General features: G+C 26.9%; 7 protein-coding genes across 7 annotated transcripts; 5 read left to right on the top strand and 2 right to left on the bottom strand. All coding sequences in view use genetic code 12, as the record gives it.

Annotated features, from left to right (window-relative positions):
- Positions 1-301: 301 nt before the first annotated feature.
- On the top strand, positions 302-847 carry KGF55_001349 (uncharacterized protein; the record flags this gene model as incomplete). The annotated part of the gene is made up of 1 exon (XM_051755915.1): positions 302-847. The coding sequence occupies one exon, from the start codon at positions 302-304 to the stop codon at positions 845-847; it is 546 nt and encodes a 181-aa protein (XP_051616389.1).
- Positions 848-1,363: 516 nt separating this feature from the next.
- On the bottom strand, positions 1,364-1,816 carry KGF55_001348 (CFEM domain-containing protein; the record flags this gene model as incomplete). The annotated part of the gene is made up of 1 exon (XM_051755914.1): positions 1,364-1,816. The coding sequence occupies one exon, from the start codon at positions 1,814-1,816 to the stop codon at positions 1,364-1,366; it is 453 nt and encodes a 150-aa protein (XP_051616388.1).
- Positions 1,817-3,493: 1,677 nt separating this feature from the next.
- Positions 3,494-3,949, top strand: UBI3 (ubiquitin-ribosomal 40S subunit protein S31 fusion protein; the record flags this gene model as incomplete). Its single annotated transcript, XM_051755913.1, has 1 exon — positions 3,494-3,949. One exon carries the CDS (start codon positions 3,494-3,496, stop codon positions 3,947-3,949), a length of 456 nt encoding a protein of 151 aa, XP_051616387.1.
- A 219-nt stretch (positions 3,950-4,168) lies between these two features.
- Positions 4,169-6,496, top strand: SEC10 (exocyst subunit; the record flags this gene model as incomplete). The annotated part of the gene is made up of 1 exon (XM_051755911.1): positions 4,169-6,496. The coding sequence occupies one exon, from the start codon at positions 4,169-4,171 to the stop codon at positions 6,494-6,496; it is 2,328 nt and encodes a 775-aa protein (XP_051616386.1).
- Positions 6,497-6,701: 205 nt separating this feature from the next.
- Positions 6,702-7,697, top strand: KGF55_001345 (uncharacterized protein; the record flags this gene model as incomplete). Its single annotated transcript, XM_051755910.1, has 1 exon — positions 6,702-7,697. The coding sequence occupies one exon, from the start codon at positions 6,702-6,704 to the stop codon at positions 7,695-7,697; it is 996 nt and encodes a 331-aa protein (XP_051616385.1).
- Positions 7,698-7,868: 171 nt separating this feature from the next.
- KGF55_001344 (cohesin-loading factor complex subunit) lies at positions 7,869-11,954 on the bottom strand (the record flags this gene model as incomplete). Its single annotated transcript, XM_051755909.1, has 1 exon — positions 7,869-11,954. The coding sequence occupies one exon, from the start codon at positions 11,952-11,954 to the stop codon at positions 7,869-7,871; it is 4,086 nt and encodes a 1,361-aa protein (XP_051616384.1).
- A 914-nt stretch (positions 11,955-12,868) lies between these two features.
- On the top strand, positions 12,869-13,087 carry KGF55_001343 (uncharacterized protein; the record flags this gene model as incomplete). The annotated part of the gene is made up of 1 exon (XM_051755908.1): positions 12,869-13,087. The coding sequence occupies one exon, from the start codon at positions 12,869-12,871 to the stop codon at positions 13,085-13,087; it is 219 nt and encodes a 72-aa protein (XP_051616383.1).
- Between the last annotated feature and the right edge of the window lie 14 nt (positions 13,088-13,101).

The raw sequence follows: 13,101 nt of genomic DNA, 5'->3' as shown, positions 1-13,101 counted from the left end.
ATTACTTATATAATAATTTTAATATCTCGTAAAAATTTAATTGAAAAAAAAAAAAAAAAAAAAAAAGAAATTACAATAAAAGGAAAATTCTTTAAATATCTTTCATTCTATAACTTTAATAATTTATATAAGAAGATCATCATTTTCATATTAAAAATATAGAATAGTATAGTCTAAGAAGAACAATTGATAAGACATATATATCTATACAACCATTGAAAAATACATAATAGTCAAAGCAATTCAAATTTAAACATTAATTCTTCCAATATTTCATCATAACAATTATAAAACAGATAGAATGAAATTTTTCCAATCAGATTATACTTTCCATTATCCATGGGATCAAGTAACAGCAGCAAATTGGCAAAAATATCCAAATGAATATTCAACTCATGTTATATCAGTAGATATATTAGGTAGATCAATTATAAATAATCATATCTTAAGAACTGAAAGATTAATTGGATGTAAACAATCAATACCAAAATGGTTATCATTTTTAGTTGGTGGACAATCAATAAGTTATGTTAGAGAAGTAAGTGAAATAGATTTAAATAATAAAAGTTTAATAATGAAATCAATGAATTTAACAATGAATCATTTATTATTAGTTAAAGAAACTGTTATTTATAAACCAGATTTACAATTACCTGATTTAAATACAAATTTTAATCAAATTGCTGAAATTACTGCTTTTGCTGGTGTATCTAAATTATGTGATAAATTAGAAGATTGGTCTATAGAAAGATTTGGTCAAAATGCTAAAAATGGTAAATTAGCTTTTGAAAATGTTTTAAATCAATTAACTGAAAAATGGGATCAAACAGGTGTCTTTAAAAACTGAAAAGATCAATCAACTATCAAAATCAATCATTAGCATAAGTTTTCAAGGTTTAAAGTTTCTGCATTTCAATTCTATTTTAGATTCTACTCATTTTTTGGCATAATCAATTTGTATTAAATATTTCAATTCTTTAGGTACATAACATATCAATAGTTCATTTATAGATTACGATCTTGTATTTAGCATTTAAAAATATATATTACATTCACTTAAATCCATACCAGTAGCTGTTATCTTCTATCTGGAATATTCTAAGACAAAGTTGCACACGATCATTAAAAATGCTTGTTGCACCCCCAATGTTACCGCGAAAATTATTTCTTTTTTCTTCAGGGACGCTTAATTTTCTGAAACACTGGTTGCAAATATTATTTTATGCTTACTAGCGTAAGCGTACTCAAATATAGTTTTTCATCGCAATTTTTAAAAGAGACTAAGACATGGCATGGCTCAAGTAAAACTCATATATTAAAGTCTATAAACTTACTATAAAATGGTTTTTCATAAAGAACAACCTTAATCAGTTGCTTCAGCAGCAACTGATAAACTTTTAGAAACTGAAGGAGGAATCATCCAATAAGGTTCCCAAACACCAGCACTTGAACAAATTGAAGTAGCTAAAGAAGTAGCAGTTTTAACTTTATCACCTTTACAAGCAGAAGCAATACAATCACCTATAGGACCAGCAAATTGTGGCATAACACATAAACAACCTGTATCCCAATATGGACAAGGAGTTACTCTTGTATCTTTACGAACACATGGTTGAGCACATGATGGTAATTGATCATAAATTTTATCAGCAAATCCATTAATTGATGCTGTTTTGGCAACTGATGGATAAGTGGACCAATTATTTCCATCAGTTGGTGCAGCTTGTGGTGGAGAAGTAACTGCTGGTGCTGCTGCTGGTGCAGCTGAAATAGTTGAAATAAAAGCAACAATTGGAATTAAAGTAGATAATTTCATTTTGAAAGTTTATGTAATTAATTGATTATGATTTTTAAAATTAGAATAGAGTCAATGTTTAGAGGTGTTGATTGACTTTATATAACTTAGAAGTAATCATTTCAGTTAATCCGATGTTGGAAGTACGGCTTACTACATATTCAAAATTTCAATTTGGTTAATTAATTAAACCAATAAACATGAATTTTTCAAATTTTCAAGCTAGATTTCATATAAATTTTAAAATTCAAATCTCAAAAACCCGAAACTTTCAAAGTTTAAAAGCCAAGATATTCATGCAGTTTCAATAACTGACACTTAATATCTTCGGTATATGTATTTTTCAATTTATACAAATCAAAAAATCCCCGTGGTAGATTCCCTTTTCTTAGTAAATATTTTCTTGATTTTATGTTACAATGTAATTAGGACTAAAAATATAACGGTTTTAAACGGTTTTTGTAATTTAACCAATCACATAAAAAAAAGAATTTAAAGAAAAAATTGAAATTTTAAATGAAATTAATTCAATGTATAATCTAAATTCTGGGCTTATTGAAAAGGATTCGGGTCCTTGTCGACAGATTTTGTTCCTTTCGAGAAGTAAAGATAATTAAATTTATACTTTTCATCAGATGTAAGGAATTAACCAAAAATAAAGAGCGAAAAAAATGAGAATAAAAATAGAAATTATTTGATATCCTTTAATTTCTAATTTAAATTATTGAAATTGAAAGAAACTCTCCTTAACTAGATCTAACAACTCAATTTCTTAGTTCTTTAGACAAACAACTTGGCCAAATTACTTCATTAGAATTTTTTAATCACGCTCTCGTAATTCTTCAATTAGTTCGATAAAAATTTTGCAGCCATAAATTGAAATGGTAATCGCACGAGTGTTTTACGTTATTGTATCTGATTTTATTTTGCAATCAATTCCAATTTGAATGAAACGAAAAATTAGCATCATTATCATTCCCCTGGCAAAGTTAAGGAATTGAATTTTTTTGAAAGTTCTTTGATAATTATCAAATGCAATACTTGACGAGCATAACATTCGGTTTATGAGACAGAATTTATTTTAGTCGAATTTCCTATGAAATCTTGAATATTGCGATACACAAATCGGAAGAGATTAAACACACACGCATTCTAAGATTGAAGGATGCTTCCGAGTAAAACTATTTAGATTTGTAGCACTTGCAACATCAAATTTTAGCTTGACATAAACTTATGAAACAACTATATCTCCAGAAATAACTGATTTACCAGGTTGATATCTAATGTCTGGTGTTTTGTACAGTTTTTTTTTTATTATGAGTTATACATCTTTTCCAATTTTTGGTGTGACACTTGGGAGACATCAGTCCAATGCTTTGGTTGAATTCATTTATCATCAAGATTAGATCATTCAAACGAAACAGATACAACTGAGACATCTACAGATGCTGAATATTCAGATCATGAGTGAGCTACAATAATAGGGTTACAAACACAAATAATTATTATCGACACGTGATAATTTTTTGTTTGTCTTTTTCTATGTCTTGAAATATTATCTCCTGACAACATACAAAAAATTTCTCTCTAACATATAATTTTTCAAATTGCATTCGAATTACAAATCTCATATTACCTTCTTTTTCACTACAATTTCCATTTGGTAAGAAAGAAGCAACACTTGCAGACAAGCCGAATATGCAAATTTTCGTCAAAACCCTTACTGGGAAAACTATCACCTTAGAGGTTGAGTCATCAGACACCATTGATAATGTTAAATCAAAAATTCAAGATAAAGAAGGTATTCCACCAGATCAACAAAGATTAATTTTTGCTGGTAAACAATTAGAAGATGGTAGAACTTTATCAGATTACAATATTCAAAAAGAATCTACTTTACATTTAGTCTTAAGATTAAGAGGTGGTGGTAAAAAAAGAAAGAAGAAAGTTTATACTACTCCAAAAAAGATTAAACATAAACATAGAAAACATAAATTAGCTGTTTTAACTTACTATAAAGTTGATAATGAAGGTAATGTTGAAAGATTAAGAAGAGAATGTCCTGCTCCAACTTGTGGTGCTGGTATTTTCATGGCTAACATGAAAGACAGACAATACTGTGGTAAATGTCATTTAACTTTAAGAGCTAACTAAGTTTGAATGGAATAGGATTTTTTAATTAAAATTGTATAGTATTCAATACATATTGTTGACTCAAAAATTGTCCTTGTAATCATCAATCTCTTAATTGAATCTATACTATAAGCTTGATCACGTGAATTAAATATATATACGAGAATCTAACTTAGATCCGAAACGTATATCCATAATCTAATTTCCAATAACTATCGACAATTAATTCATGACAGATCAATGAGTGGCGGGTCCTTCTCAATTTATGAATTAAATCCAGAGATTAAAAAACTACTATCTGCAAATAATTTTTTAAATGGTTTGCCAGTGAATGATTTTATCGAAGAAATAAGTAAAGATCATATATTAAAAGGAGCAGAAGTAAATAAACATGCATATCTTGATCCAAAACCTTATATAAGATCTTTTGAAAGTACTATTCGAGAATTGAATCAATTGAATTTAGAAGCCAATGATCAAAGAATTCGAGGTGAAAAACAAGTAGATTCATTTGAATTGAATCATTCTAATAATGTTTTAAAATTGAGTCAACTGATGAAAGATATAACCAATGAATTTAGTAAATTGGATGATAAAATTTCATTAGTTTCAAGTAAAGTTAATCCATTGGGAACTAAACTCAACAAAATATCAACATCAAGAGATAAATCTAAAGAAACTATATTTTTAATTAGAGCATATCATGGATTTTATACGAAAGGTCAATATCCTCAATTGGAGACTTTAAGATCAAGTAATAATACCGAAGATAATGTAGAATGTGCAAAATACATAAGACAATTAATACATCTAGCTAAACGAATCAGTGATGAATCATTATCAAAAACAATCAAATGTTTACAAGATATAGAATCCTTCGGTGATAAAATGGAAGAGGAACTATTGAAAAAATTTGACATAGCGACTGGTGGGGATGATGAGTCGGATTTTGATATTAAAGTCATGAACAAAATAGCGACGATATTAAATGAATACAATAAAAATGTAAATTTAATGGAAGCATTCGTTAGTAAAAATGAACTATCAAAAGATAATGAAGATATGGATTTAACGATAACTGAAGATCAATGGAAAGAATGGGCTGATCCAAATTCAAATATTGAATTGGAAGATAAATTTAAATTATTCTTACAAAATTTAAAATTTGATATAAAATCTAAAGCAAGACTAAGTAAAAAAATATTTGATAATCCAATTGTACTAGTAAATCTTATTCAAAGAATTTACGGAAGAGTGATAAAACCGAAAATTTCGGAATTATTACAATATTCATTACAATTTAACTTATTAGCTCATGTTAGAATACTTCATGAATTGTATGATCTACTTGGGGAATTTACAAATCAGATTAAAGATTATATGATTACAGAAGAATACGATTCCGACCAACAAATACTGCAAACATTGGAAAGTTCATATAATAAACTATTTGCCGAGTATCTTGGTGATACATACTTAAGTAGAGAAAAGAAAAATTTGGAAGAAGTGGTTCATAACATTTTGAATAAATTTGATTCTGAATCATTCAATGATCAAACTCATGGAAATTTAGGTTTAGAAAGGTCGGATACTGTTGAATATACAAAGAAGGAATATGATCATACTACATTTGCAGCAGAAAGGAAAAGATTAGCACAATTTACTCAATATGTGAAGAACAAAATAAATGAAAGAACAGGTAATGAAAGAAATATTTCAAAGTTGGAACTTGAAGAAGATGACTTAGCAGCTATAGACACAGTTGAGAAAATCATAAAAGCAGCTGCTGAATCTTTGAGTAGAGCCTTGGAATTAAATCCAGAAAGAGCATCAGATCATTCATTAGAAGTTTTGAATGTATTAGTGATTAATTTTGCAAAATTGATTGTTCGTGAAGAATTACAATTACAAAATCTTAACATCTTTTGGAGTTTAAATTCAATTCATTTCAAAAAAGAAATATTATTTTGTTTATCAACAAGTGCTAAAAAGATTATACTTCCAAGTTTATCTAATGATCAAGTATCTAAGAATAAAGCCAAGTCAATGATCAATGGATTTGTTAAAATTCAAGAAAACAGCATCAATCAATTAGTTGATAAATTGGTTGATTATTCATTAAATCAATTACAAAATTTACTTAACAAACAAAAGAAAAAAGATTTTTTATGTGATACCATTGGAGAAGATACTGAAGCATGTGAATTAATTAGTGAATTTTTGAATGAGATGTATACCAACGTGAGTGTTGTACTCAGTAATCAAAATTTAATAAATACATTAACTACAATAGGAAATAAATTCTTACAATTACTACTAGAACATTTCAAAAAATTTCAAGTAAACTCAATTGGAGGAATTGTATTAACAAAAGATGCTATAAGATATCAAAGTGTTATTGATGAATGGAACATACCAGATTTATCAGAAAGATATCAAATATTAAAAGAAATTGGAAATTTATTTACTGTTCAAGAAGAATTAATAAATTCTTTAGTCACTGAAGGTCAATTATCAAGAATGAAACCTTATAATATAAGGCAATATATAAGTAAAAGAAAACAGTAGTTAAACGCTGATTAATAAAATATTTTTTGCATCCATTCGATCTATCACAATTATTAAATTGATCTCTGTTTACGAATCTTACACAAAATCAAAACCCCAAACATTGAAACATCATAACAAGTACAACAAATATAATAACCATTAACTTTCTCATTAAATCAATTCATCAGGGGCTTTACATGTATATAGAATGAAAGATTAGAGAATGCTACGGAATGAGAAGAAATCATCAAGAAAACTACGTTCAGGAGATACTAAACCATTAGAAGATAAGAATTTATTTAATTTTGACAACATAAATCATTACCTATACCGATCGAAACCAATACCATTCAATGACGACCCAAATTCAAATCAATTACCGTTATACAGATATTTCAGGGATGAGGTAGAACTGACACCCCAACCTCCTCCACTTAAACATGGAGAAATCAAACGAATTAAAAGAACCAATATTAAATATGATCCAAAAATTGAAGATCCATTACCTGATTCAACTTATCATATTTTTCATCGTAAAATGCGTAAAGAAGAAGCTCAAATGTTAAATGAAGAAAAAATTAAAAATTTAATGGAATTAGATAATTTTCAAAATTATTTACAATTATTAAATCAATATGATTGGATACGTCATTTACCTCAAATTACTAAAATTAATGACTTAAAAAATTTAGAAGAATGTGAAGAAAAAAGACAGTTAACAATTGATGAAATAGAAAAAATGTTGAAAAAGCAGTCTATTTGGAAGAAAAAAAAGGATGAGTTTGCTAATAATGTTAGATTGTATCATAATAAAGGAATCGAATTTGAAATTGTTAATAATGGGCATAATACAATTCAAGTTGATGATGAAACAAAAGAAGAAGAAGTTCCAATTGAGACAGATGAACCCGAAGTGGACGAACCCGAGTTAGATGAGCCTGAGTTAGATGAGACTGAGTTAGAAGAAATAATTGAAGAGAGTCAAAGATTGCCTAGAAAGAGAGGCCCTAAACCTAAAAATCCAATATTGAAATCTCCAATAAAACCAAGAATCAAAATAGTTAAAGAAAAATTAGATGAATTGAATAAGTCAAGTACTATTGATATTTATGGCGCGTCTAATAATTTATTTGGAATTGATGTTTTAGATTTAAAAGTATCAGAAAAAGGTTTTCAACTTCCAGTAGGTTGGAGAAAACAATTTAATACAAAGAAATAAATACAGCGGGTATGTCAATAAATTCATTAATTCAATTTTTGGAAGAAATACATATTTAGGTTAAGTCAAACGGTTCTTTTGTGGGCAGAGGTACTAAAGGAAAATAGCTGAGGGATTACTTTCACTCCAGCGGGCTTTACAAAACATGTCAACATTATTTCGTTAATTATGCTAATTATCTATATAGGTAGGATTAAAAGTTGATTTATTTGCAATAAATGCAGCTCTTTCTAGCGATTTAATATCATCCACATGATCAAAAATCCATTCGAAATGAATCTCTGGTGCCGATTTAATGACTTTTGGAGCTTGATCTAAATCTGCTTCTAAATATCTAGATGAAAAAGCTTCTATATTATCAAAGCTAATATTATATGTTATGGATAAATAATCATAAAACTCTAATAGCAAATGAATTAATAACCCCTTGTACAAATCATCTTTTTGAACACCATTTGAATTAACATCCGACATAAATTCAGGAACATTATATTGTAAATTTGAATATAATTGTTCTAATATAATATAAATTTCTCCAATAGTTTTAAATTTAATTTGAAAAATTCTTTCAGTTAAAAATACTAGGAACAACAATTCTTGTTTTGTTAATTTTGGTTTTGATTTCATTGAATATAATTTTGATATAGATTTTATAAATTTATTTCTTGAACTTTTTGTTTCCAGATTTTTATTATAAAGTAATGAAATTAAATTATTTGCAATTAAATTATTTTCAAAAGCTAATTTTATACCTGAAATTAATTGAGTATCAACAACAGATTTATTTTTATCATACAATTCTGAATATAAATTAGATGCAGATTGTTGTATTCTTAAAACTTTTGAACCATGTAATGCAATAATTATATTGATTCCTTTCATAGGAAGAATTAAATCTAATTTCAATGCTTTTCTAACAAATACAAATGCTATTTCTGATAAATCATTAGATGATGAACTTAAACTTATATTACCAATTTTATCAAAAAATTTACTAACTAAAATCTCACATGCATTATAACCCAGTTCTTTAAGTTTTTGTTCAAGATCTTTTGAATTAAATTCAGTTGATTCAATTTTTTCACCATTATCATTAATAAATTCAGTAATTGCTTTAATAACATTAAATTTAATTTCATCATCCATAGTTAAAGCAGTTTCAATTATATTTAATATTGGAATTTCACCAAAAAATCTAGGTACACTAGAACAAGCTAATAAAACATTAGTGAAAGCATATTTTCTTAATGCTCTAGGAAATTTATCAGGTATAAAAGCCATTATATATCTTATAAGTATTGACATTACTGATGGATAATTTGAAGGTACTATACCTTCTGAAACAAATTCATTTCTAAATTTTTGTAAAGGAAAATATTTCCCAAAATTTCCTAATATTTGTAAATGTTTAAATATTTTTTCATAAGTTTTTCGATCATGATATTCTCTAATGATTTTCATTGCTGATATTACTGCTGTAACTCCTTTAATTTCTGTAGAACTTAATCTGCCTAGATTTGCTAATGATTGAACTGCTAATGAAATATCATGAGATTGGAAAAATATAAGTTTGTGATATAAAAAGTTTTGAAGATCTAAAGATAATTCTGGCCGTATGGAAGTTAATTTTGAAGTTGATGATTTTAAAATTAAAAGTGCATTAGTATAAGCAGGCGTATTGATGTGGTCTGTGTCCAAATAAATAGGTTTTAAATCAGATAATATATCTTGAGTTATTAGTTCAGGTTTGAATTGTGCAATTATAGCAATTGCGTTAAAAGCTCCTTCAATTTCTTCAGAATTATCTGAATTTATAGCAACATCAACTAAAACAGTAACAGTATCAGCAGGAACTTTTTCAAAATTTTGTTCTAAAAATGATTTCAATAAACTACGTCTTTCTTTAGCAACTCCAATCAATTCATTTATTCCTTCTTTTTCTTTAAAAAAAATTTCCAATAAAGCAGATTTAGCTTCATTTCTAACTCCATCTTCTTCATCTCCTGATCTTTCTAAAAATTTAATAACTATTTTTAATCTTGCTAATTTACCAACAAAATTAAAATTTTGTAAACAAGATTTAATTGCACTCTTTTTAACTGATATTCCAGGATCATCTAATGCCAAATATAATGGATTAATTAATTTTTCAGCTTCCGTGGGGTTCTTTTTTACATATTCACCTAAAAAGTCATTCATTGCATCTCTAACAGAAATTGCTGAATCATGTAACCTATCAGTTAAAGATTTCATAATTTCTTGTGTTGCTAATAATTGAGGAAATTCTTGTAAAAACATTTGTAAACCTTTCAATGATTTAGCTCTTACTTTAGCTTTTGAATTATTTAATTGACGTACAATGAAATTGTAATATTTTGTAAGGACAAGTTGTGAAAGTCTACTTAGAACCATAGCTCTATATGGTTCTATTGGTTCTTCATTTTTATGTTTTATTGGCTCTTGTTCTAAAATGATATTTGTGAGTCTTTCAAGTCTTGTTTTTAAATATTCATAAGATGCTTTAGTGGAGTCATAAACTAACGAATTTCCTAAAATTAATTTTAATGCTTCTTCATCAAGAAACATATCTTTTTCATATTTTTGATTCAAAATTCTTTCACAAATATTGACTAAACAATCTAAAAGTTGTACTTCACCAGCAATAGGTTCATCCTTCATATCTAAAGTTTGCATTAATAAGTCAATTATAGAAAATATGAAAATATCTGAAGCAGGAAATTCTGGAAATGGTAAAAGGTCAAATAAATCATCAATAAAAATATCAAATTTCAATTTATTTTCTGATGGATTTTCTTGTAGTTTTTTGATAAGTTCCGAGCTTACTAATTCCGTTACATTAGTTGGAGGATCTTCTAATACAGCAAAATCATTTACAATCTTGGTAAATAATTGAATTGGAAAATGTCTTCCAGTTTTATGATTTTTTGCATTTTGTCGTTTAATTTCTAATGAAGAAAAATCAATAAGTATATTCAGTAGTAATCCCTGTCTTTGATCTGAGTAATCTTTAAAAATACTAACTAAACAATTTGCAGCGCTTTGTTGAAGATTATGAATTGGAAATTTTACTCCGAATTTTTCTGAATTATTGATGTTATTACTAAATGAAATTGACATACATAAAGTTTCTAGTTTTGTTAAAACTTGATCTGAAATAATTGTTTTTAATGAATTTAATTGATTCAATCTATTACTAAATTCAACCACTAATTTAGTGATTGATTTCTCTGTAAACAGATCAGTTGTATCTTGATATAAAATTATAAGAGAAGTTAAAAAATTATTGTACATGATTTCAAGTGTATCAACAATGATTGAAATATATTTTTCAAATGTTTTGGTTTGATTTTCAATTTGGAATTTCGTAATCATTATAATTGCTTTTGATGCAAATACTCCAACTAATAAATTAGGTAGTAAAGATCCAACTTCATCTAAATTATCTAATTTTTTACTATTTTCAACTATATCACTTAAAGCTTGAGAAAATAATTCTTCAATTTGAATTAAATTTGAATTTTCTTCCTTTTTTAAGATTTCAGTTTTATGTAGTGAATCACATAAAAGTGCTGTTCTTTCCCAAGTGATCTTGGATGGACCATCTTGTATAAACTGATCGAAAATTGAAACATGTACATTGGAAATTGGTTGTTCAATTACTGGAGGCACATGTGGTATATTAATCGGTGGTGTTATATCTTCACTATCATGTAATTGATTAATTGTATTCTTGTCAAAAAAGGATCCACTTTGTCTTTGAAATTTTGTAAAATATTTAAAGTTATGTTTTTGAGAATAAGAATCATCATCAATAGGAATTTGACTTCGAACTGATAATCTAGTAGTTGGTACAAGATCTTCTTCTTCATGCAATGTGTTTTCCTTTGTTTTCTTTGAAACATTTTTCAATAATTCAAGTTCAAATTCGGAATATTCTGGAGGTTGATGAGAGTCATCATTTCTTGATTCATGATCATGATTTATAAATTTTATATCATCTAATTCATCATCTTCAAATTCTAATAATTCATTTTGACATTCCAATTCAAAATCTTTTGCTTCTTTTGATACAAATTGTTCTATATATGTTGGTCTTGCAAAAACTGACGCGTCAATAACAGGTGCTAACAGTGATAAATTTATTAATGGACTTAAATTTTGTTTTGGTATTAGATGTAATAATGGGGTTGTTGCTAAAACTGGTTTCAAAGTATCTGGTTGTGGAATATTAGACATTGATTCATTCGAAAAATGTGTTTAAAGTGTGATATTTATTTACTGGTTGATTGTTGTAAAGTGGTTGTAAAATATTTAATTATGATATTTTAAATATCTTGATTATATTTATTATTAAGGTACGGATGTTGTATATATTTAAATAAATAAATTTTCGTAATTTAATAAATCCAACCTATGTCGTGTCGTGGAACTTCAATCTGCGAAAAAGTAATCTGTATCTATAGTAGATATATAAGCAGGAAGAAACCATAAGTAATACTCTAATTAGTTAGACTATTCGCTAATGATAATACACTTCATCGATCTTTAAAGGCTCTCAAGTCTGTTTCATTGTAGTGTCCGGAGATCAATATTTGTCAATGATGTAGATTTTTGAAATCTGAAACAGTTTATTTGCAAATTTTGTCACAAATCAATTTGCAAATATATGCTTAAGTATTAATCAAACTTCTCACAAATTAAATAAATTTCCATAGTCAACTAAAATAGAAATTAATTTGTTATTTAATCACAATCTATTAACAGGACGCGTTAATTATGTAATTGAAACGGATATGATCTACTTAATTCTCTTTGATAAAAATCGGATTTAATGTATTATATTAATTATCCAAATGGAGTTAATTGAAGAGATAGTGTTGTTTGAGCTAAGTATATGGTAGCACTTTGATTTGAAATTCCGTTTTTCTTTTGTGTGGTTATATTTAATAGCAAACGAGATTAGAAACGAATCATAGACTTCTACTATAAATATTTAAATACATTCTTATATTTTTGGATCATTCTTTCTTTTCAAATTCAAATATCAATTGATCAATCACTTCAATAGATTTAAACTACTACAACCACTACCACAACTACAACAACAGATCCGCTTCAAAGTAAAACAACATTCAAAACAATTACAAAAAATGTCAGACGGTTATATTGTAACATTAAAAGATTCATGTTCAGATTCAACTGCAAATGAAATAAAACAAAAAATTGAATCTGCTGGTGGTAAAATTAAAGATGAATTTTCATTAATCAAAGGCTTTTCAGTAAGTTTACCAAAAGATCATGTTCAAACATTAGAATCTCATCCAGAAGTTGCAAATGTTGAACAAGATGGTGAGGTTAAAACTCAATAATTTTAATACTATAT

This window comes from Candida pseudojiufengensis, assembly GCF_024610245.1.
Source record: "Candida pseudojiufengensis strain CBS 10847 chromosome Unknown scaffold2, whole genome shotgun sequence".
Lineage (NCBI taxonomy): Eukaryota > Fungi > Ascomycota > Pichiomycetes > Serinales > Debaryomycetaceae > Lodderomyces > Lodderomyces pseudojiufengensis.
Note: the sequence above shows the minus strand (reverse complement) of the source record. Positions and strands in the feature narration are given on the sequence as shown.